Genomic DNA, 25133 nt, shown 5'->3' on the forward strand with positions numbered 1-25133 from the left:
CCCCACAGATGTCAGCCCTTCCCCACAGATGTCAGCCCTTCCCCACAGATGTCAGCCCCTCCCCACAGATGTCAGCCCTTCCCACACAGATGTCAGCCCTTCCCCACAGATGTCAACCCCTCCCCACAGATGTCAGCCCCTCCCCACAGATGTCAGCCCTTCCCCACAGATGTCAGCCCTTCCCCACAGATGTCAGCCCTTCCCCACAGATGTCAGCCCCTCCCACACAGATGTCAGCCCTTCCCCACAGATGTCAGCCCCTCCCCACAGATGTCAGCCCCTCCCCACAGATGTCAGCCCCTCCCCACAGATGTCAGCCCCTCCCCACACAGATGTCACTGTACTCAATGTGCCAGCATGTGGAAAGAGGTTATTTCAGGTAAGGAGATGAGAAGAAAACACTGTAGCAAAATGGAAAAATACTCTTGGTATAATATTTAGCAGAAATATAACATTCTATCTGTAATTGCAAATATGTAAATTTGTAAAGATCAACTAGGTACAGGGAAGAGAAGCTGGTGCCACAGCAAGTAGAGATGTGATTTGCAGAGATGGGGAGATTGTGGACAATTTTGTCTTTGATTTTGTGGTTATCTTTAATGTTGTTTTTGCAGTCAGTTTTAGACAAAAGAAGGCAGTCGGGGCCATATTGTGGCAGGCTGTGGATCTGGGCCGAGGAGCCCATCCTCGGGGAGCCCTGCAGATCCCCGAAGTTGCTGCTGGAGTGTGGTTACCTGGCTGTGGCTGCATCTGTTCAACTTAGTATGTCCAGTTTGAGAATGTTGTGGTCATCACACCTACAAAAGTGGAATGTTCTGAAATTAGTTTTGACTTTGAAATGAGGTATCCAACAGACAAGACTTTATTTTAAAGTTGGGAGGAAATTTTTTTTTTTTTTTTGCTGTTTTTGGCCGGGCTGGGTTTGAACCCGCCATTTCTGGCATATGGAGCCAGCGCCCTACTTCTTTGAGCCACAGGCGCCGCCCGGGAGGAAATCATTTTTATTGGTGTGTTTATCGTGCTAAAATCAAGCGGGCAGCCCTAGCACAGGGAGCAAGAAGGCTGCAGTTCTGGTGTTCGGATGGATTCAGCTGCCGTCAGGGAAATAATTTATCTGCTGTCTTGGCTTTTCTTGGGATTAAGGAGCTATCCTACTTTCTGCCTGGCTGAGAATTTTGAGTTTATTTATTTATTTTTTTTTTGTGTGTGGTTTTTGGCCAGGGCTGGGTTTGAACCCACCACCTCTGGCATATGGGACCAGCGCCCTAGCCCTTTGAGAGAATTTTGAGTTTAAACTATGAAAAGGCAGAAAATGTGGTAGATTGTGCCATTTCCCGTTTCACCTTAAGGTGTCAGTGCTGTCTGCAGGCTAATGTTCAAAGGATCCTGTAAGGCTTTTCTGAGAAAGGTCCAGTTTTTGTCTCTGTCACTGGTTTCAGTTGTTCTGGAGAACCACGTGGTGACTGATGAAGATGAGCCCACTCTAAAGCGCCAGCGGCTGGAGATCAACTGCCAGGATCCCTCCATAAAGGTAGGCTTAGAGGTCTCAGGCTGTGTGGGGCATGTGAATGGGGTGGCTTAAAACAAAAATTTACTCTCTCGGTTCTGGAGGTCAGAGGTCTGAAATCAAGGTGACAGTAGGGCCATGCTCCCGCAAAGGTCCTGGAGGAGGGTCCTTCCTGTCCCTCCAGCCTTTGTGGTTGTGGTGCTTCAGGCCTTGTCTCATCCTCACATGGCTGCCTCCTCCTGTCTCTTTTTTTTCCCCTTCTCTCTCCCTACCCACAGACAGGGTCTGTCTCTGTCACCCAAGCTGGAGTGTAGTGGTGCACTCACAGCTCAATACAGCCTTGAGCTCCTGAGCTCGGGCAGACTTCTTGCTTCAGCCTCCTAGAGTGCTAGAGCTGCAGGTGTGAGCCCCTGGGCCCAGCTTCCCTATCTCTTGTGAGGACTTGCAGTTGGACCCTCATTGGATGATCCTTTGACTTATTTATATCTCCAAACACCTTTCTCCCCAATAAGGCCACATTTTATAAGTTCTAGGCTGGGTTAGGGCGTGGACATGTCATTTTTGGGAATCAGCAGTCAACTTATTGGGCGGCGCCTGTGGCTCAAGGAGTAGGGCGCCGGTCCCATATGCCGGAGGTGGCGGGTTCAAACCTAGCCCCGGCCAAAGACCAAAAAAAAAAAAAGCAGTCAACTTATTATGTAAGAGCATAATCCCTTTGAAGAGAATGAAGAATAAACATGGTTTAGATTGAGTTTGTGGGCAGCAGTGAGGCCCCTTCTGGTGCCCCCAGAATCTTTGCAGGCCTATTTGGCACAGCAGGAAAATGAGGTTACTATGGCTGTGTTTTCCACTAGTGATGAATTGTAAGTCACCTGAATTCTACAGTTTCCTAGACGGGGTTCTTAGAGACCACCACTCAGTCAGTCAATCATTCTTGTATCATAGATTTTGCTTGTTTGATTGCAATATTGTTAGAGGCGTAGAGGTAAATATCAGTACATGTGAGAAGTTTATGAGAGTAACACAAATGAAAATCAAAGTCCTTTTCATGTAATTCCTCTATTTATATAGAGACTGTCTGCTTAGAAATAGTCAATTCATTTCGTCAACAGAGAGAAGCCGTGTGAACATGCATGGGTGACTTGAAACTACTATTTTCTCACTAAAATTTCTATTTCAGACCAAAGGATAGATGGAAAGCGGTTGCATTAGTTAACAGCACACTATCATATCTTAAAATGAAATGCAGTTATGATTTTATCACACAAGATGGGCATTTGTTATAAACAACACAGAAATGTAGAAAGTGGAAACCGCGCTTTGGCTTGAACACTATGTGTACACGTTTTAAAAATGTTTACTCCTAACTCTCTTTCTTCTTCATTAATAATTTCTTTGGTGAGTTGTTTTTATTAATGTATCATAGTAATTTTCACCCACAGTAAAGGTGGCCTTATTGGGAAAAGGGTGTTTGGAGATGTAAATAAGTCAATGGATTGTCCCAAATGAGAGCGGGCCCTGAGTCCAATGGCAAGTTGAACTCAGACAGGATTATTTCTCATTCAGAATTAAAATAATGTTGCTTACTGCATTTAAAGAATTCAAGAGCCAAATGAAATGACGTTTTCAAGTTAGAAAAAAAAATTCAGGCTTCCCCAGGTGAGCATGTCCAGCTGCAGTGTGGACCCTACCTTTCTGCAGACCAGCTGTGGGTATGAGTCCACCGATCACTGGGCATGTGCCTCCTGACGGAGAGTAGTCAGCCCTCACTTTGTGTGTTCCTCTCTCGGGAAGAGCCTGGCCAGGAGGAGGGGTCGTCCGCGGCCAGTATGGGGTGTTTGGCAGAGTGCGGGTTTCCTTTGCCACCTTGCAGCCCCTCTGCTCTGTTCACCAAGAAGGCAGACAGACACGTATCCTCTCGAGGCCAGCTCAGCCTGCTGAGTACGCAGGAAGAGCATTCCCTTCGACACCGAGATTGTGATGCCGACTGTGTGGCAGGGTGCCTGGCAATGCCACAGTCTGGGTGTTCTGTGCCTCCCTAACGATCAGGAGGGCAGGCAGGCTGTAACCACAGCCAGCTCGTGGTAGCTCCCATGGGCCACGTTCGATTTCCTGGGCCTGCCTCCTTCCTTCTGATGTGTCCACCTTGGGCGTTGTACTGTCTAAGTCAAGGGCCAAGAAGGAGGAGACACATGTTCTTGCTGTCTTCAAATACTGACTCTGGAGTCAGGCCGGCCTTGCCTACTGCCCAGTAGGGTAGGAGGTGCCTTCCTGACCTGCTCCCCAGCACTGGAAGTCGTCTGTCTACTGGTGGGATCCACAGCACTGATCCCTGCATGTAGCAGGAAGCAGGGAGGGGAGCAGAGCCCTTGCCTGCAAGTTCATGGCTCGGCCTAATCCTGTGGCCTGTGCTGAGCCCTGCGCACCACTCTTCACTTTGGTTACTGGGGTCAGGACCTGGGACCCACTCAGCGAGTCACCAGATGTGATGCCGCTCGCCGCTAGGTGGCAGGCTTGCTGTTCAGGAGCTCTGGGGGACTGGGTGGTGGAGGCCTGGAATACATGTGGGTGGTCTGTGATGAGAACTGCATGGCCAGTATGGGATTTAGGCTGTTTTGCTGTTAGTGTGATCTGTTTTCATTGTCAGAAGGATTTGACTAGTTCTATGTGTAAATTTACTGATTAATATGCTGTCACATGGAAGATGATGTAAGTTTTTTATTCCATGGACTTAACTAAAAATCACACCTGCATACAGGTAAAACCTTGATAAAGTAGTCACATTTTCAGTACAAAATGTGACTTGTATTTAAACTGTGAATTTGTTTATGCAAATATTTCTGGCTTATAACTAAAGAGCTAGTCACATGTAGGTATTGTTCTGTTGGAGTAAATACAACTAAAATTAGAAAGTACCTAGAGTTCCAGGTATTCCTTCTAACGTTCTCCTTTTTTTCATTTACAGTCATTCCTATATTCCATTAACCAGACGATCTGCTTGCGACTGGATAGCATTGAGGCCAAGCTCCAGGCTCTGGAGGCTACTTGTAAATCATTAGAAGAGAAGCTGGATCTGGTCACAAACAAGCAGCACAGCCCCATCCAGGTCCCCATGGTGGCAGGCTCCCCTCTCGGTGCGACCCAGACGTGCAACAAAGTGCGATGGTAAGGACAGAGCTGGCGGTGGTCATCCCCGCATCCGCCCGCCAGCCCCAGTCCCTTAACCCGCTGTGACACCGGGGCCTTGGCCTCGGCTATCTCAGGGCGCTGGTTTTACTTAGATCAGAACTGAACACATGACGTGGTGCCAGCGCACCGTGGAGTCATTCTCACATTTTCCTTGACATGAACCAGACTGAGGCATCTTTTCTTTGGAACTAACCCACCAGATCTGGGAAGATGCACTTCTGCTGCTTTTCTCTCTCTACTTCTGTCTGGCCCTAGGTATAGATTTTCTTCATATGTGGTGTTTATGAATTTCACTTGAGTGTATCAAACTTTCCATTTAAGTCTGCAGTTTTTATTGTGCTCATTTTTTAGCGTCCAGGCTTAGAGAGGTGTGCAGTGGTCTGTGTGTGCTTTGAGTGGCTTGACCAGCTCAGACATTGCTTATCTGAGGCACTGTGTTGGCTCCTCCAGCTCCTGGGTCAGCTGAAGCCCAGGCTGGGCACAGTCACCTTCTGTCCTCCTGGCCTTCTTGCCTTACCCACAACTGGCCCTGGAGAAGCCCTGCTGTGGCAGTGGCTGTGTGTGCCTTTGTGTTTGCTGAGAGCCTGGAGCCTTTTCACAGAGGCTGTCGGCTGACTGCCGTCTCCTGCCCTGTGTGTCTGTGGGAGTGAGGTGGGCAGCAGGAGGCAGGGAGTGCCCAGGAGTGGGAGCCACAGCACGCTCCCACTGTGGGAGGGGCCCTGTGGCCTGGCCACTGCCATCTGAGGAAGCTGCTGAGTGCTACCCGCCTGTTGCGCTGGTGGCTGGGGGCTTTGTGGACTTCACTAGGGAATACGGAATGGGGCAGAGGGTTCCTTTGCAGGTTGGTGTTGGAATGTTCACCAGTGTGACCCAATATCATGGTGACTACCTGTCCTAGTTTGTCTGGGACAGCCCAGGTGATGCCTGCTGTGCCGATGCAATCACAAGCGCCTTCTTTAACTCTCCGAAGTGCCCAGGCCCCTCCCAAGGCTGTACCCGGCAGTGTTGAAATCTGGCAGGGTGCCGGTTCCCAGTGGGGAGGTGGGCTGTCCCAGTGCTTCCTGGGACAGCCTTGTGCTGTGTTCACGTGGTCAGCAGTGCACTCCCTCCCCCCACAGCAGACGTGTGGGGTCCTGTCTGTGTGTGTTCACGTGGTCGGCAGTGGCCTTCCGCATGCGTGTAGGGGTCCTGCTCTCTATGTAGGAGCCCGTTGGGCTCTCAGCAGTGTGCAAACCTGTCAGACCCATTGCCTTTTTTTTTTTTTTTTTAGGGTAATTTTGTTTTTTGGCAGTGCCCCTTTAAAATTAACTAATAATTAATAACTTAAAATTATTAATAGACTGCCCCACTGCCTTGCACGGGGTCACGGGGCACACGTGCGAGGTGCCACGGGTCGGCAGGGACGAGCCAGGTGCCCCTGGTGCCCAGGAGGGCACCACACGGGATCCAGACACCAGCTGGTGACGGACTATTACATGGAGATGCATGATTCCTAAGGAAGTTTCAAATAAAGCAAAGTCTGGTTTTTCCAGACTTATGTAACAGTTGAAACCCTGGAGAACTCCAGTCATACTGAAGGTGATGAAGGGCTCTGTGTACTGGGCTATGTGCAGTAAGATTCCGGGTTCAGAGAGTTAGAAACACGTATTCCCCTCAGGACTGTCTGGGACATTGGAGGTTGTGCAGGAAGATGTTTGTTGGGCCAGGCTGACTCCTGGGATGAAGGATGCACCAGCCTGTACTGCCTGTGCCCACTGGGCTCCACTGGTGTCTCTGAACAAGGACAACCACGTGTTTCCCCCTGGGGCTCTCCCTTGAGAACCCTTGCTTGCTCTAAGGCATAAAAGGAAAAGATGCATGACCCTTCCTGCACCCCCCGGCCCCAGCTCTGCATGCCTGAGGATGGCCATCTATCATTTGTCATTGGCCATCTCTGTGAGGTAGGGAAAGTGTTGACAAAATCTGTTTGATGGTCGGGCGCGGTGGTGCATGCCTGTAGTCCCAGCTACTCGGAGGCTGAGACAGGAGGATTGCTTGAGTCCAGGAGTTCTGGGCTGTAGTGCACTATGCCGATCGGGTGTCCGCACTAAGTTCGGCATCAATATGGTGACCTCCCGGGAGTGGGGGACCACCAGGTTGCCTAAGGAGGGGTGAACCGGCCCAGGTCGGAAATGGAGCAGGTCAAAATCTGTTTGATGGTTTGTGACAGTTTCATTGCCAGAGAAAGAAGAGGGGGCTCCAGTGTGGTTTGGGCCTAGGGAACAGCCTGCTGGGAACTCCCCCTGCACGGGGAGGTCCTGAGGCTGGAGGGTGTCTCAGTCCCCTGGCTGGCTCTGTTGGTGACTTGGCGGGTCCTGCATTGCTTCAGTCTGGGGTGTCAGCTTCCTCTTCTTTAAAGAGAGGGTGGCCAGAGGAGGACGTGGGGCTGCGCTGGGGCTGCCTTCACGCCAGGCTTCTGCCTCTGATCATCACAGAAGCTGGCAGGTGGGCTGGGGACAGAGTGTGGCAGCGTTTAGGCTGAGTGTGTTGCAGTAACATGTTCCTTTGGTTTTCAAACTGTCTGACAATGACAGAGCCGCTCATTTGGATGTCACATCTGCAGGCTGGGGGTGCCACCACCCATCACTGTCTGCAGGATTGCAGGGCTACATGTCCCTGTCATGAGAACTCATGTGGTCAAAAGGCCTCTCAGACTTCCCTCCACTGGACGGAGGTCTCACCACCTAGACATCTGCCTTCGTTTTTTCTGTGTTAACAAATGGTGAAATAAATGTGAAGTTTTAAAATATTGATCCAGATATATAATCTTGTTAACCCAAATTAGTTTTTATGGTTTTGGAGAATCATACTGACAAAGTAAAAAATCAACCTATTATAGATTGTTTGTTGTGTATTAGATGGAATTTATCAATATTACTAATAAAGCTTTGCTTATAAAAATTAAGGTGAGATTAATAGAAGGAAGAAAAATTTCTCCATTTTCTCATAGTTTTAAATATATATTTTCTCATAACAAGGTTTTAAATATATTTGAATGACTCAAGAATGGTGCAAATCTGTCATTTCTTTCCATATACATTCTGAAAAGGAGAAATAAGAATTGGCAACAGTTGAAAGCTGTTATAAGAAATTGTGGGGAGAATTGGTGACAAAGTACTTAATCCCAGAATATCAAGGAAAGGTATGTTTATTTAAATTAGACAGTTGCTGATATGTAAACACATGTGAGTGAGTGGTAAGTGCCTGAAATGTGAGCAGAGAACACAGAAAAGGGAGCATCTCCCCAGAAAGGTTCAGACAGGTTGGCGCTCTGAGTGGGGAGTCAGTGCTTCTGTGATTTAGTTTCGGCCTCAGATATTGCAAATAAAGTTTTAGAAGTAGGTTACAGATTGTCTTATATCCAAATCATACGCTCTTAAAAGATCCCCAGGCTTATTCTTCCCTGGCTGTGAATTGTAGAGCAGTCACCTGAGGGCTGTCAGCTGCGCGGAGGCTCCACAGAGACCAGCCCCTGACCTCCGCGTCCTTCCTGTTCCCAAGGATACATGGCAGAGGCTGTCCTGCACCTGGAGATGTGCCCACCTGTCAGCTCTTTCTAATTAAAACCGTCAACTTGTGCCACTGGGTCAGTGCCGAGACTGGCTTTTTCATTCTTCACTCCTGGGGTCACAGAAGGCAGTGGAGGACTGCCAGCGCACTCGGTATTTTGTATTTAGATTTTCAGGTTCTATACTTGGATGAAATTCTTTAAATAAATTCAAGAGAAATAAAAGAAAAAATAAATCCCTTTTTCTTTGCAGCTGAAGTTAAATCATTGTGATTAAAATGTTGGTGAGATTCTGTGAGTGGGTTTCCTCCCACGGCATCTGCTTGGGGACTAGAGAACTGGGCGTTAGTTCTTTTAGGTTGGTGCTTTTCTCCTTCCTACAGGAGGGCGGTACGTTTAGGTTTTGCTTGATTGTAATTTTAGGTGTAGTGACTTGAGGGTTTAACTTTAAAGATGTCGGGAGGAGACCCTGTCTGGTGGATGCTGAGGCACCCGTGTCGAGCTGTGAGGTCGTCTGTGAATGCTGGGCCACCTGTGGGGACTGCAGTGAGGGCAGGCCTCTGAGGGTTGAGGTGTGAACAGGTTGTGCAGGAAACACAGAAATCCTTCTGTTACTCTTCTTTGAAGATAGACACGGAGACAACAGCCTAAGTAGGATGTAGCAGAGTGTGGTGGCCGGAGTGGCTGGCAGGAGGCGTCTGTTTGTCCAGCCGACTACCCATAGGCAGAGAGCACCTCCAGAGCCAGGTGTTTCCACTTTGTTTTCATTAACTGAGTATATCCACTAACAAGGAAAATGCTGGTGTTTCTTATTTTATTTTATTTTTTGCAGTTTTTGGCCGGGGCTGGGTTTGAACCCGCCACCTCTGGCATATGGGGCCGGCACCCTACCCCTTAGAGCCACAGGCGCTGCCCTGGTGTTTCTTATTTTTAAAAACAACAGATTTTTGGGCGGCGCCTGTGGCTCAGCGGGTAGGGCGCCGGTCCCATATGCCGGAGGTGGCGGGTTCAAACCCAGCCCCGGCCAAAAAAAAAAAAATAAAAAAATAAAAACAACAGATTTTTATTTTAAAAGCTTAAAAATGTTTAAAAGCTTTAGGATGTTTCTACAATTTTATAGCAATTGTAAGAAATCAGAGGCTTCTTTATAATACTAGTTTTCAAAATGAAAAATGAAAGTGGGTTCGGTGCCTATAGTACAGTGGTTATGGTGCCAGCCACATACACCGAGGCTGGTGGGTTTAAACCTGGCCCAGCTAAACAACAATGACAACTGCAACAAAAAAATAGCCGGGCATTGTGGTGGGCGCCTGTAGTCCCAGCTACTTGGGAGGCTAAGGCAGGAGAATTGCTTGAGCTCAAGAGTTTGAGGTTGCTGTGGGCTGTGATGCCACGGCACTCTATCAAGGGTGACATAGTGAGACTCTTATCTCAAAAATAAAAAAAAAAGGAAAAGTGCTGTCTTGTGAAGTTCCTCTTTCAGAGAGATGAGTCACAGATGATTTATGGAGGAGGAAGTTGGTTTCCTTCTTTCCCTCAAAACTGTTAACCCACAGATTTGAAATGTTTGATCAAGAAATGGCTTAAGCCTTGTATTTTATTTCCTAGAGGGTCTTTTCTTTTAAATGTAGATGGATGTTTATGGAGAGGCTATTCTGATTTTTCGTAGCCCCCAGAGATCTTTGGCAGAGACAGGCCTTGTTCTGAGCCTCTCCACTTGGTATGTGGGCACGAGGCATCGTGACCTGGGGGACCCAGTGTTCATTGTGCTTCTGGTTTGGGGTCGCTGATGTTCATAGGCTTTAAAATGTGATAAACTCTAGGTAGGAATATTTGAATCGTGAAGATATGCTTCTGTCTCAGCCAAAATGGGCTCGTTTAACTTTCTCATCTCATGTTGATTGTTGGTAGCCTTCATTTAACTTTGTATACATGTGGTTTTGCTGCACCATCTCACACAGCTGTGCACCGTTTGTGACCTAATTGTGACCCCCCCGTGCATGTCAGGGTGGGGCACTAACTGGAGAGCACTTTACACACAGTGTAAGGAGTCACTGACACCATCTGATGATTCAGAGATGCAGTCTGAGAGCCAAAGCTGATAAGAAACACGTTTCAGTGTTCTAATAGATCACACACATCCTGATAATTTGGAATAATTCTCTAGTTTCAGGATTACTAATAACTCTCTGATGGTTTTGTGCTGAATGCAGATCAGCTTGGGAGGAACTGCTGTCTCCGCAGCCCAGAGTGCTCTGATCTGGGAGCGGGGAGCCTCTCTGTGCAGCACAGTCCTCTCCCCTGGCAGGGTGTCGAGCTGTGCAGGATGCAGCCCCTTTGTACACTCGGTCAGCTCGTCTGCTAGTGCTTCACACTCACTTGCGGCAGCACACAGCAGGTGCCCTAAGTGTCAGTCCCCGCGGGGAGTCACGTCCTGTAGGAAGGTGGTGGACTTTTCTCTGCTGACCTTTACTCTGCATCATTTCTGAATTCACTTGTTTTAGTAGCTTTTCTGCAGAATTTTAGAAAATATGCATAGCTATGTTGTCTTTAAATAAGGAGAGTCTGATTTCCTATCAGGTTTTCACCCCTTCTCTCACTTCTCTGTGCTGGCTGTGACCCATTTCAGTTCCTTCTCGGAGTGAAAGCACCTGGTCTCTCACCGTTGTGTATGATGTGAGCTGTGAATTTTTCATCGATGCTTTTTATTAGGTTGAAGAAGTTCCCTTCTGTTCCTTATTTCCCGAGCCTTTTTATCGTGAATTTCACATGCATTTCATATATCTGCTTGGGAAGATCGTTTGGCTTCCTTCTTGATTCTGTTGTAGTTATTTATGCTGACTTTGAATGTTCAACCAACCTTGCATTTCTGTTATAATTAAACCTAATTGATCACAGTGTATTGCCCTTTTTATATGCTAGTGGGTTGATTTGCTAGTGTTTAGTTGTGAGTTTTTGCATCTGTGTTCATGGAGCAGATCACTTTGGAATTTTCCTCTTGGGTGTGTCCTTATCTGTTATCAGGATGATGCTGACCTCAAAAAATGAGCTAGAAAGTTGCCTTTTATTGTCTAAGTATTTCTGTAGCATTAGTTTTATTTCTTCCTTAAATATTTGATAGAATTTGCCCACGAAGCCATTTGGGCCTAGGTTTTTATCATGAGTTCAATTACTCTAGAACTTTAGTGAATGTAGAACTTCTTGAGTTGGTGTTGTTTAATTTGTGTTTCTCAAGGGATTTCCTTTCCTCAGAATCCTGGGACTTCTCAAAATGATTCTTGGTAGTATTGTTGTGGTGTCTGATTTTAAATGTGTGGATCCACGGGGCTTGTCTCCCCAGGCTCCTCAGATCTGTGACACTTTCTCAACTGCCCTTGTATTTGGTGACTTTCTTAGGATGCTGGTTAGATGCTTGTAGCATCTGCTGGGATTTGTCCCTTGCTTTCCTCCTGATTGGCCTGGGTGGGGGTTTGGGGGAGGACCCTAGGGGCAAGGCAGCCCTCTCCTCATACAGTTTTGAGCTGGGGTGCTGGTGCCGACCCCAGGCTCTTGAGCTTTTTCCACAGGGAAAGAGCTCTTGCCCTGTCCTGAGGGTGCTCCTGGGTAGGGTCGGCAGCTGGGGACGTGCAGAGGGGGATGGCCCTCTCCCCTGTCACGAGTTGGGGGGGGTGTCCAATGTGTGCTTTATGCTTTGGCTGAGAGTCCCACAGTGCTTTGTTTTGTTGTTCAAATCATTCCGGCTTCGCCCACCCAGCAGCCCTGTCAGTCAGCCCTGAGCCTGGCAACAGCCTTAAACGTGAAACAACATGGTGTTACCGGCTGCCCCTGTCCGTTAGCTGGAGATGGCTCAGATGTTGACTCTCTACAGCTATGGTTCTCGGGTCCTTGGTCTCAGTCCCCAGCAGGAGGGCAGGGGCACGTGCACACACGCGCTCAGGATGCAGTCAAGGGGCCCTGCCGTCTTCACAGGCTTTTGTAAAGCAGGTTCTGCATCAGAGCTTCTGTGGTGTCTGTACGTCTGTGCAGACCCACCAGCTGCAGCTCTGTCCTGCAGCAGGCTGAGGGCCTGGGACCCTCTGAGTGTGTTTCGCTGGGTCCTATTCTCTCTTGCTCCAGGGTCTGTATATATTACTTGCTGGCTCCGGCCAGATGTCTGGCCCTTCGAGTGCTGCCGGCTGGACCTAGTCCTGGGGCTGCCCGCCCTCCTCTGCCCTGCCCCGTGTCCTTGTCTGCAGTTGACTATGGTGTGGTTTTCTAAGTTCTCTGGTATAAAGCAACTTATTTTTAGTTTTCCTTTTGTAGTTAAAACATGGCAAACCCAAACTTGCGAGAGTAGTTTAAACCGACGTTTTCTGTGATGTATTGTGTCTCCTTTTGGTGGCTCTCTTGTTGTGCTCTGGGCATTTCACTTGTGGGGGCCACAGGCAGGCCAGCAGAGCTAGAGTCCAGGCTGGGGGCTGTGGCTACACCAGGGCTGGCCCAGAGCCGGAGGACAGGTGGAAGGACGCGTTATTGGGGAGACATGTGCCACGACTGTCCTGAATCTGAGGATACTTTGCTGAAGATCCGTCAGGAAAACAAGTGAGACTCTCAGACCCCAAGAGGGCAAGGCTGCCAGTAGTAAACGGACCATTGCTTTCCTGACCAGAGGTGATGGGCATGGAGGTGCTTGGAGTTGGACACCGGTACCGCATTGCGATGATGGAGTGAGGGCAGGAAGGGCCTTTATCACCGAAATGGGGGTGAGGGTAGGCGAGGATGGTGGTGACCAAGGCCATGCGTGTGAGGTATGCAAGGATCTTGAGCCTCAGCGTCCCTGTGAGGTTTTGAAAATTAGTGACACTGATTCCTGCCGTTCACTGTTGCCTGGTGCTCACAATAGCAGCCCCCGGGTCAGGCCCTCCTTGGTGTGGTGTCTACACTCTCTGGTGGAAGGGAGCTTTCTAGGCTGTGTCTGGGCACTGTGTTCTTAGGGCCCGGCCCTGGTGGAGCAGCTCAACAGTATGAGATGGCGAAGCCTGGGACAGTCAGCTCAAGCACGAGGCTGACTCTCGGAGTCCCTGCCCTGCACGTGGGAGGCTGCCTCGCACAACACGGAGGAACTGCTCTGCGCAGAGAAGGCCACACAGAACGGAGACACTGAGTTAACCTGTGTGACAAGTCGAAGGCCCTGTGAGGGGAAAGGCGGTCAGAGCGTCTGGGCCTCTTACGGTGTGAGCTTGTGTGTAATCCTGTTACTGGCTTATTTTTCAAGCCAGGGGTGCCCATCACAAATTGCCTGGGGGAATTGTTTTTTTTTTTTTTTTGGCCGGGGCTGGGTTTGAACCCACCACCTCCGGCATATGGGACCAGCACCCTACTCCTTGAGCCACAGGCGCCGCCCAGGGAATTGTTTTTTTTTTTAAAAAAAAAGGTCCAAGCTCTCCTTGGGGTCGGGCCCTGGCCTCGCAGGAGATGCAAGTGTGAGGAGTGGGCCCCGTGGACTCTGGCTTGTAAGTTTGTCGGCTCTGTCTGTCCCAGGAGGACGCTGGGCTCAAATCTAACTTGCCGCTCACTGGCCATGTGTCCTTGGGCAGCTCATTGGCCTCTCTGTACACGGGCAGCACGAGGAAGGCTGTGGCTCTGTCTCTCACGCCGCTTCCAAGTAACTCTGAGGTCCCTGTAACCTTATGCTAAGGGGCTTCGCAGTCATGGTTGTGGTTCTGTAGGTTACGAGCAACGGCTGTTTGCTGAGAGGAAGTCCAGTGCCCGTGAGACTTCTGTGAGCCGGGGAATGATTATGATAGAAAACTTAAAAAATAATTTAAAAACCCAAGTGATGGGGGATACGTGTCTGGTCGTTGGAACATGACAGAGGACCTAGAGGCACACCCACAGAGGCACGTCGCGCAGACTTCTGACAAAAACACGGTGGGGGGGGCACCCTCTGCGCAGTGATGCCACAGCACCCAGATGTCCCCAGGAAGACCACGGTCACGGGCCTGGCCGGAGCCTCATATCCCATACAGAATCTAATTGGGGTCAAGATTTAAGTGTAAAATGTGAGACTGTCAAACTTTCACAGGGAAACACAGAAGATTTTGGGGACTTTGGTTTAGGCAAAGAATCTTAGATTTGACCCTGAAAGGATAATCGGGGACATGAGCCTGTGGTACTTGATGGCAGTTCCCAGCTTCTGCTTTGGGAGAGGCCTGTGAAGAGGATGGAGTACAGACTGGGAGAGAATGTTTGCTGAGCACACGTCCAACAAGGGTGAACATCTAGAATAACCAGAACTCTACAGCGAAGCATGAGTGGTCCAGCCGGTGCACAGGCCGAGCCCAGGAGAGCAGTCTCACCGCGGGGTGTGAGGTGGGAGATGCAGGCGGGAGGTGGCTGTGCGTCCTCAGCCGGCAGGGGGGCACCAGTTACAGCCACACTGAGACTGGGCTGCACTCTGGTGCCAGTGCTGGCAGGGTGTCAGAAGCTGGACCCTGTGTCTGTTTCGGATGGGACAGAAAGTAGCACAGCTGCCTTGGACAGTGGCAGAGGGTGTCTTACAAAGCCAGGTGGCCCGGCAGTTGTCTTGGGTGTTAGTCTCAGAGAACTGAAAATCTGCGTTCCCCCGAGGCCTGCACACTAATGTTAATGGCAGCTCTGTCTGTAGCAGCCAGGACTGTGACTACCCGGGTGCCCGTCAGCGGACAAGTGGTCAACGAGCCAGTGCCCCTGCCACAGAGCCCGCCCAGTGGCAGGCAGGAGTGAGCTGTGACAGGCTACCTCTTTGGTGGATCTCAGGGGTTCTGCTGAGTGCAAAGGTCAGGTGCTGTGACTGCGCAGGTGGGATGTCTGGGGATTTTGCAGCCAGGGAGGGCAAGTAGGTGTGACTGAGAAGGCAGCTCCAGGGCTTCTGGGGGCAGACCAGTTCTGTATCTCAGGGCAGTGGGTTTAGGGAGCCACGTGCCCACACATGTGCACACACACCTGCAGTTGCACACACATGTGCACACACACACACGTGTACAGACTCACGCACTGATGCTGGTGAGCTCTGCCAGGCTGTGACCACAGTCTGTCCCAGTGCCCCTGTCTTGCACGTTCTATACCATAGGCTTCGAGGGATGTCACCATGGGGCAGTCTGGTGATGGGTTCCTGGGACTAGTTTTATAACTTCCTGTGAATCCATGATTATTTTAAAACGTAGGACTCAGAGTTCAACCAGAGAAGCAGAGCCAGTTGGAGGTGCTATGTGTGTGCCTATGAGAGTGCCTGAAGGGGTGCCCCAGGGGACTGGCTCCCATGCTTGTAGGGCCACTGAGCACAAGTGAAATGTATGAGGCAATGGTCAGGAAGGGGGAGCGGGGGCAGCAGACAGGCTGGGCCCTGGCGGGTAGGTGCTGTGTGGAAGCCCCCAGGCCTGGGAGAGCAGGGGCCATATAAAGGGCTTGCTGAGAAGGTCAGGTCACCGAAGGCACCTCTCTTTTGATGAACATAAATTGGATTAATTAGGACCCTTAGTCTCCTGGCAGTGCCCCGTTGAGTGATCTGGTGTCCAGGGATAACTCAGCCCAGGCCATGCACATCCCACAGAGTGGGATGGGTGGCCAGGAGTGACACACTCGTGACACAGACAGAAAATGCCAGCATGTTCAGAAAATTCAAATAATGTGGGAAAGGGAAAGCTGCTCTGTGACTTCCCATCCCAGTTTCTTGACAGTCTTTCCAGATGTGCTTTCGTGCACCTGCACCTGTGTTTGTTTGTACTGTGCCACGTAATATCGTACTTTGCTCTAACTGACCTTAGACAACTGCTTCATTCTTAATGTGAAAGAGATGTTCCATAGTCTTTGAGAAACTAAATATTCTTTTGTACAATTTGAGGTTGAAATAAATTGCATTCGCTGTAAGGGTGTTATTTCTGGCACACTGTAATACTGATATTTAAAAACAACACGGATTTATTCTCTTAAATGTTTCCCTTGTAATATAAACGCCACTGTGCATTTTAAACATCTCACAAGTCAGCTTTTGGCAGTCACATTTTACATCGTTCCTTTTGTGTGCTGAGCTTTCAGTTCATGTAACTTTATCCTATTACCTAGGCTGTCATGCTCTCTATAGCAGAAATAGGGATGCAGGTTGAAGCTGAAAACCTTTATGTCCTGTGACCATAAGGGCCTGGGATTAAAAAATTAATAGTATGTAGCTGAAGAAAGCAACATAAATGTATTACCCTCTTATAACTAATTCTGAGTAATAAAACATTGCTAATATAATTTTTTTTTCTTTTTTTTGGAGACCAGGTCTCACTTTGTCTCCCAGGCTGAAGCCTGGTGGTGTGAGCATATCTTCCTGCAGACTCAGACTCCTGGGCTCTGCCCCCAGAGTAGCTGAGACTATAGGTGTGGGTCGCTGCACCTGCTGTGGGTCTTGCTTTGTTGCCATGCTAGGCTCAAGCAGTCCTCCTGCCTTGGCTTGTTCAAGTGTCAGCCACTGTCCCTGGCCGTGAATATATTTTCGAGGAGATGAGACTTAATTTGTGAGTCCCTGGATGGTTGTGATTGGTTGCTTATAAGGCAGGATTCAGCATGGGTCTTAGTTCTGGTTTGGGTTGTTACAGTTCTAAACCCTGAGAGACTTTGTTCACATCAGTAACATGAGAGAGGAAGGAGCCCTCCAACTCCTTGAGTTACGTGCTAAAAATCGTAATGGTCTGTCATCAGAAATTATTTCTGATGATCTGTGAGCTAAAAATTCAACTAGATCCTTCCATGAGTTTTGTTGAAAGCAAAGGACCATAAACCCACCCATTCACCGAGGGTCGCCTGGTCAGTCTGCCGTGCTAGGCCAGTGTCCCCAGACCCTTCGTTTGCTCTTGGGTCCCGGGTCTTGTCGTGGGTGGCCAGTGAACTGCAGGGTACTCTGAGTCACAGGTAATTTTTTTTTCCTTTAAGTGGGAAAAAGACTTTGTGAAGGGGAACAAATGCATCAAGGAGCTTTCTGGGGGAAGACCACTTTCAGGAAGCAGTTCCTTCTGGACACAGTGGCTGGGAGTGATGCAGAAACCCTCTGGGGCGCTCCTGGGGGTGCGTTACTCCACCAGGAAGCTGGTGCCTCAGAACATGGTGCTTTCATCTTCATAGAAATCTTCAAGAAACAAAGGCTAATTAGTCAAACGACCTCTCCAGATGGTGGCATGGATGAATGTTACTATGTTACAATTTCTTTTTAGATCTTTAATTTGCTAATGGCCTTTGTGAACAGCAGGTGCCCTTACTTAGTCTCTGATAGAGACAGACAGGGAGTTGTGTGTGTGTGAGCCTGGGGACACTAGCCTTCTGTGGAATAGCCTCAGGAAATGTAGACCCTTCTGGTTTCCTCTTTTGCATATGTGAGAAGCTTGAGAGTGTCACAGCCCAGAAGTGGCTGAAGTGGCTGAAGTGGCTGCAGTAACCACCGAAAGTTGCCTGGGTGCCTGGGGGTAATTTGTCAGGGCTTGGTGGCTCCTTTGGGTGTCACCAAAGACAAGTAGGACAACTGGGGAAAAGGTGCCTTTGGGGCGCGGTGCAGCTGGCTGGGCCTCACTGTAGAGGTCCACGCTCTGTGTCTGGCAGGCAATTACAGGCGTATGGCCTGGACACCAGGCTGGATCTTCATGTGTGGGAATCACAGACGGCAGCCTTCCCTGAACTGGGCTTTGCAGCGTGGAATCAAGTGGTGTTTTACTTCCAGACACTCCATCTTATATCTCAAGGGCAGTTCTTCCTGCCCTTGGCCTTTCATAGCAAGCTGTGCGTTAAAGACTTGCAACTACAAAGTGCTGCTAAGGTTAAAAATTAATGACTGGGAAAGACGCATGAGTAAATGCCTCGAGTGGAGCCGTGTCAGCTGTCCCCGTTGGCGCACACCAGCGCATGCCTGGGTGCTAGGTGTGGCCTCTCCCCATTGGCGCACACCAGCACGACCCCGGGTGCTGCCGGCTCTGACGGTGCTGGCTGTGGCCTCTTCTTTTGTAGAGTCATTTTTCTTCCAAGCCAAACTCCGAGGCCGTCTGGTTGTGGTTGAGCCACTTTACTGTGGACCTGGGTCACATTTCCCCTTTCCTTCCAGATGTCTGTGTTCTGGAATGATGTCAGTATGTGATTAGGAGAGTTTATATCTTCCACGGGGCGGGGGTGAGGGGGGCAGTGGGGTGAGCAAAAGCAGCAAGCTGGCCTTCAGTAGATGGGTGGCCTCCAAGGCCACCTGGCCTTGCAGGGTGATGACACGTGGTATTTCCATCTGTTCTCTGTCACGTGTTTAAACAGCCTGAGCTTGGCTGTCCTGTGTCATCCAGCCATGAGGCCCAGAACACCACCAGTATGAAAGTCAAATTGTTAAGGCCCCGTTCCCCGTATGTCCGTCCTAGCACAGAGTGAGGGTTTCTGTTTGGGGCCACTGCCCCTACTGCAGGTCACGGGGGCTTGACTGTATTGAATTACTCGCATGCACTCAATGAATGTTGTTGTTTTAAGGTCTTCTTTTTTTTTTTTTTTTTTTTGTGATTCTTTTGTTCCATAGCGTCGTCCCCCAGACCACAGTAATACTCAACAGTGATCGGCAGAACGCCATTGTAGCCAAGATGGACGACCCTTTGAGCAACAGGGCACCGGATTCCCTGGAAAATGTCATTAGCAAGTCAGTAGCACGGCACCACCCTCACCTTTCCCCACCACTGTGATGTGCCCCATGGGAATGAGTCAACTCCCTGAGTTAGGGCACAGTCGAGCACGTGGCTCAGCTCTGGTCATGGCTGGGCCTGGTGGGCACTACACTAGTTTCCCAAGGTCGGGGTGGGAGGGCCTGTGGAGTGCTTGGAGAGGGCCGGGTGCCGCAGAGACCCTTGCCCTGGTGTGTGGCTGCAGAGAGGGCAGTGCCTTGTGGGGACTCTGTGTCTTGTGCTCTCAGAGTTTTGGAGAGAGGTCACTGTGACTTCACAGCAGCTGGTAAGGGTGTGTCCTCCAGCTCACTTGGCCTGTCTGTCTGTGCAGAGCTCCAGGTGAGCAGACACCCTGTCTGCCTTCGCAGGAATTAAGTGTGCTGAGTTTATGGCTTTTTTTCTTACTCCTTTTGAGACATTGTGAACGGAATCTTGACTAGAAATGGGTGGACAGGAGAAGGGTCAGCACCTGGTGTGAGGGTGAGGGCTGTGGGGAGGGCTTCTGCCCAGGGACACTCTCCTGTGAGGATGGTGGTGCTCTTTGCTTCCCATCGAGTCTTTGCAGTTCTGTTTTGCTTTTTTCTTCGTTTTTCCTGTGGATTATCCCTCCTCCAGCTTTGTCTGGTTTCCCTGTTGTCTTAGTTCAGTTTTCTGGGCTGGTAGTTGTGGGTACCAGGGCTGGCTATGTGGGGGGAGGCAACAGGTGGGGGGTGGGCAGCCTGAGGGTGTGCTGCCCGGTAAGAAGCTGAGGTCCGTCTGTCCTGCCTCTCTCGGGGCCCACACTGAGGTCAGTGGGCAGACTGAGTGTTTAGGGGCAAGTTCAACCCAGATAGTTCTCTAGAATCAAGTCCAGGAAGTACAGAGTGAGCCTCCTCTGGGTGTGACCAGCATTGTAGACACCTTGTTGTGACTTTGCATAAAGAGGAATTTTGCTATTTCCCCTCAGTGTGTAGCAGGCCTTGGTTAAGGAGGTTCAAAGGGTCCTTAAAAAGGCAGGTTACAAGTCTCCAAGTGTGTTTTCTGGGCGTGTTCTGGGGCTGACCTTGTGCTCCCGTTTTGCCGGCAGTGTTTTGATGTTCCTCGCCAGGAGCTCTTGTGAGGAGAGTGGCCCCTGTGGATTCTTGGCTGTCTTTTAAAGGCCACCTGAGTGTTTTTGTCTGTGGGAATAGTTGGGAGTGTTTCTGGAGGCAGGACGTCTGCAGGAGTCTTGACAGCACGGGTGATGGTCCGGTCTCTAGGCACACTTGCTCTTCATCAAGTCTTCCTTAACATAGGCATGAAAGTGACTTCTATTCAAGTGCAGCATTTGGTGGGATAACAGCCTCTGAAATCAGAAAGCAGCATTCTAGGCCTGAGTCACAGTGAGTTACGATTTTACTTTTGTGATGGGAATATTTTCTTTAAATGTTTAAGTTTCATTTTATGTAGTTTCTTCCACCCCCCAGACCATTTTCTACTGTTATATTGCCAGTAATCTTCGTAGAAAGAGCTGTCTGGAAGACTGTGATCCACTGGTCCAGGCATAGTCAGGGTCCGTGATAGACCAGGCAAAGGGGAGCTTCCCCGCGAGGCCGCCCTGACCTTGCTGTCTGCTGTGCTGCTCTCACGATGGCAGGTTGTTGTGTTTTGTCCCGTGCAGCGCTGTTCCTGGGCGGCGGCAGAACACCATCGTGGTGAAGGTGCCGGGCCAAGAAGACAGCCACCATGAGGATGGGGAGAGTGGGTCAGAGGCCAGCGACTCCATCTCCAACTGCGGACAGTCTGGGAGCCAGAGCATTGGGAACAACGTCACCCTGATCACCCTGAACTCAGAAGGTGAGCCCGAGAGAGTTTATCTTCCCTTGGCTGAGCAGCAACAGGGCCAAGTTTTTTTCCTTCTTTGCTTTTTAGAAATGTTACATATATTTGTTGCTTTTTAAAACAAGCCAATGTAACAATGATGAAGAAAGGGAAAATAATTTGTAGTTCACTGTTCAGAGATCTCTAAGCCTTCTGGGCTTTTTGTCTGGGTACCTTATAATCAGAACTCAGTTTCCCTCCCATGGCAACAACCTTTCCATGTCAAGACAGATTTGCACAATCTGTTTCCAATACTTTTTATTTAATCAACGTCTAGGAATGGACAGCTGTAACCTTGCGTCATTTTTACCTAGTGGTTGACTCACTGTCTTTGATGCTCCTTCTCTCATCTCTCTGATTGATGTCTGGAAGTAGCTGTCAGGTGGGTTGCTGGGTCAGAGGACACAGTTTAAATCAGGCCCCTGGCCCCAGCAGCTCTGCCTCTCCCACCTGAAGGAAGCGAGCAGGTGTCAGCCCATAGGTGGACTCTGGGGGGAGGGGGGAGCTTCTAGGGGTCCCCTGGGGGGGGACCTTCAGCTTCCCAGAGTGCTAAGATTTCCTTCCTTTCTCCCATAATGGTCTGAAGGGACTTCTCGTCTGGCCCTTGCCTGTGGTCAGCCTTGTCCTAGGGCCTCAGTGTGTCCCTTGGGACTACCTTAGGCCAGTTACCACAGTCACTGCCATGTGGGGAGAGAGAGATCAACTCAGCAGATTCAGCTTTGTGTCATGGAGTCCCAAAGCCTGTATGTTGTTTACTAATAAGAACTTGAGGTTTTTCTGCTTCTACATCTGAGTTGTTCATTTTTCCTCAAGACTTTTTTTTGAGACAGTCTCACTTTGTCACCCTGCATAGAGGTGACACCCTGCCGTGGTGTCCTAGCTCACAACAACCTCAAACTCCTGGGCTCAAGCGATCTTTCTGCCTCAGCCTCCCAAGTAGCTTAGACTGTAGGTGCCCACTACAGCACCTAGCTAGTTTTTCTATTTTTAGTAGAGATGAGGGTCTCGCTCTTGCTCAGGCTGGTCTCAAACTCCTGACCTCAAGTGATCTTCCCACCTTGGCCTCCCAGAGTGCTGGGATTATAGGCGTGAGCCACCACGCCCAGCCTCTTCCTAAAAACGTGATGTAGAATTTTCTACTGAACAAAGTTAAAGTCATTACTATATCTGAAACATTGAAAACAATGTTTTTCCCAAAAATTGCTTTTACCTCTAATACAAATGGCAGAACAGTGAAGACAGAGGCAGGGAGACAGTTTGAAATCGAGATCTCACTTACATGCCCTGAGACTGACCATCTGAAAGTCTTCATTTCAGTGGTTTTAGTGTATTCACAGCATTATGGAGCCATCACCTCTGTGTTATATTTATAAAATAGAAGTCCTGTCTCCATTAGCAGCCATCACCCCTCCCTCCTTCACTCCCCCAGCCCCAGGACCCACTGATCTGCCGTCTCTGGATTTTCCCACTGGGGACATTTCGTAGGGATGGGGTCCAAAGATGTCACATAGATTCTACCATAAGTCAGCTTCCTTCTGTGGCCAAACACCCCGTTGTGTGGGTGGACTGCGCTTTGTTTACCCAGTCATCAGTTCATGGGCATTTGGGCTATTGCCACTTTTTGGATCTTATAAATAATGTTGCTGTGAATGTTTACACAGAGGCTTTCGTGTATGATGTATGAATTGCAAGGTCAAGGCAACTGGTTTTTTACACATTAAATTTAAGGAAAGGAGAAATGCAACTGATTTCATTTGCATGGAAACTGAATGAAAGTCACATTATAATATTTCATGAAGACTAATTATTCTTACTCTTCTTCTACGTGGATTTTGTGTGAATACCCACGTAGATCGGGCTACCCATTTTAGGCCTGATGTTTGGATTAAGCTGTGAGCTAGGGCCCAGCCCAGTGGCTCCCACTTATAATCTTAGCACTCTGGGAAGCCGAAGCAGTAGGATCCCTTGAGAACAGGAGTTCGAGACCAGCCTGAACAGCATAGTGAGACCCCATCTTTTAAGAAATAAAAAAATTAGCTGTGTGGTGGTGCATGTCTGTAGGCCCAGCTACTTGGGTGACTGAGGCAGGAGGAGGCTTGGGCCCAGGAATTCAAGACAGACTCTGTCTTAAGTATAAACAAATAAGTAGATGGATAAATAAAATATATAGGCAAATAGGTATGTAGATAAACAGTGTCAACTAAAGCTGTAGTCCCCAACCACTGGGCCAAGGATGGTAACTGGTGGTGGCCTGTTGGGGGTGGGCCACACAGCAGGAGGTGAGTGGCAGCTAGCAGAGCCTATCTGCATTCACAGCCACTCCCCATCGCTCGCATCACCTGAGCTCCACCTCCTGTCAGGTCAGCAGCCAGGCATTAGATCAGGGGTCCTCAAACTTTTTAAACAGGGGGCCAGTTCACTGTCCCTCAGACTGTTGGAGGGCCGGACTATAGTTAAAAAAAAAAAAGACTATGAACAAATTCCTATGCACATTGCACATGTCTTATTTTGAATTAAAAAAAAAAAAAAACGGGAACAAATACAATATTTAAAATGAAGAACAACTAAAGTTAAATCAACAAACTTACCAGTATTTCAATGGGGACTATGGGCATGCTTTTGGCAAATGAGATGGTCAATGTCCGGTGCCATATTTGTCACTGCTAGTTGTAACAAGTGATGCAAGTGTGCACCAGTTAGTCCTGAGACTGAGAGGAGGCGTCGAGAGACAGAGAGGAGGGGAGTCGGAGAGTGCCGCGCACATTCCACAGATGCGCACTGTAGCAGGACAGGCAGCGGTGGCAAAAACACCTGGAGGGCCGGATCAGTGGCCTCGGTGTGCCGCTTGTGGCCCATGGGCTGTAGTTTGAGGACCCCTGCATTAGATTCTCAAGGAGCCTGAAGCCTGCTGTGAGCTGCAAGGGGTTGGGTTGGGTGGGGTGAGGATCTGGGCTACTGCTCCTCAAGAGAATAATGCCTGGTGGTCTCAGGTGGATCTGAGGCTGTGATGCCAGTGCTGGGACCATTTAGTTACAGGAAAACACCCACTGTTTCTGCAGTATGGTGAGTTGTATAATTATTTCTTTCTTTTTTTTGTAGAGACAGAGTCTCACTTTATGGCCCTCGGTAGAGTGCCATGGCATCACACAGCTCACAGCAACCTCCAACTCCTGGGCTTAAGTGATTCTCTTGCCTCAGCCTCCCAAGTAGCTGGAACTACAGGCTCCCGCCACAACGCCCAGCTATTTTTTGGTTGCAGTTCAGCCGGGGCCGGGTTTGAACCCGCCACCCTCGGTATATGGGGCTGGCGCCTTCCCGACTGAGCCATAGGCGCCGCCCAAGTTATATAATTATTTCATTATATATTCCAATGTAATAGTAATAGCAATATCATGCACAGTAAATATGATGTGCTTGAGTCATCCCCAAACCATATCCCTCTGCCCCCAGTCTGCAGAAAAATCGTCTTCCATGGAACCAGTCCTGACTGGCAAAAAGGTTGGGGACGGCTGAACTAAAGAACAAAAATCTTGGTAATTTGGGGGAATCAGGTCTTACAAAACATCAAGAATAAAAATTTAAATTTTTAGGGTGCTGCCTGTGGCTCAGTGGGTAGGGCGCTGGCCCCGTATACTGAGGGTGGCAGGTTGGAACCCAGCTTGGCCAAACCGCAACAACAACAACAAAAAATAGCTGGGCATTGTGGTGGGCGCCTGTGGTTCCAACTACTCGGGAGGCTGAGGCAAGAGAATCACCTAAGCCTAGGAGTTGGAGGTTGCTGTGAGCTGTGACGTCACGGCACTAGACTGAGGGCGATAAACTGAGACTGTCTCTAAAAAAAAAAAAGAAAAAATTTTGATTTTTAATTTTATTTTTACAAATGAAGTTTTTTTTTTTTTTAGGTAATTCTTTATTAAATGTCCCTCATTGCTCAGCAGGATGTTTATTTATTTATTTTTTATTATTAAATCATAGCTGTGTACATTAATGTCATCATGGGGCACCATACACTGGTTTTATAGACCATTTGACACATTTTTATCACACTGGTTAACATAGCCTTCCTGGCATTTTCTTAGTTATTGTTTTAAGACATTTGCATTCTACATTTACTAAGTTTCACATGTAGCGGTGTAAGATGCACCACAGGTGTAATCCCACCAATCACCCTCCCTCCGCCCCTCTCCCCCCTCCCTCCCCTTCCTTCCCTCCTTCCCCCTATTCTTAGGTTATAACTGGGTTATAGCTTTCATGTGAAAGCCATAAATTAGTTTCATAGTTGGGCTGAGTACATGGGATACTTTTTCTTCCATTCTTGAGATACTTTACTAAGAAGAATATGTTCCAGCTCCATCCATATAAACATGAAAGA

At 49.0% G+C, this 25133-nt stretch overlaps 1 protein-coding gene across 8 annotated transcripts in view; it reads left to right on the plus strand.

Annotated features, from left to right (window-relative positions):
- Positions 1-25133, plus strand: part of BANP (BTG3 associated nuclear protein) — a 91635-nt gene that overhangs the window by 21533 nt on the left and 44969 nt on the right. For 4 of the 8 annotated variants that reach the window (XM_053554459.1, XM_053554477.1, XM_053554468.1 and 1 more), the window contains exons 3-6: positions 1440-1531; positions 4473-4672; positions 18784-18900; positions 20562-20737. In XM_053554459.1, coding sequence (XP_053410434.1) covers positions 1440-1531; positions 4473-4672; positions 18784-18900; positions 20562-20737 — 585 coding nt within the window. Of the gene's footprint in view, positions 1-1439; positions 1532-4472; positions 4673-18783; positions 18901-20196; positions 20284-20561; positions 20738-25133 lie in introns of all 8 variants that reach the window. The other 4 variants (XM_053554503.1, XM_053554493.1, XM_053554510.1 and 1 more) reach the window with 2 other exon arrangements.

Source organism: Nycticebus coucang, chromosome 2, assembly GCF_027406575.1.
Source record: "Nycticebus coucang isolate mNycCou1 chromosome 2, mNycCou1.pri, whole genome shotgun sequence".
Classification (NCBI taxonomy): Eukaryota; Metazoa; Chordata; class Mammalia; order Primates; family Lorisidae; genus Nycticebus; species Nycticebus coucang.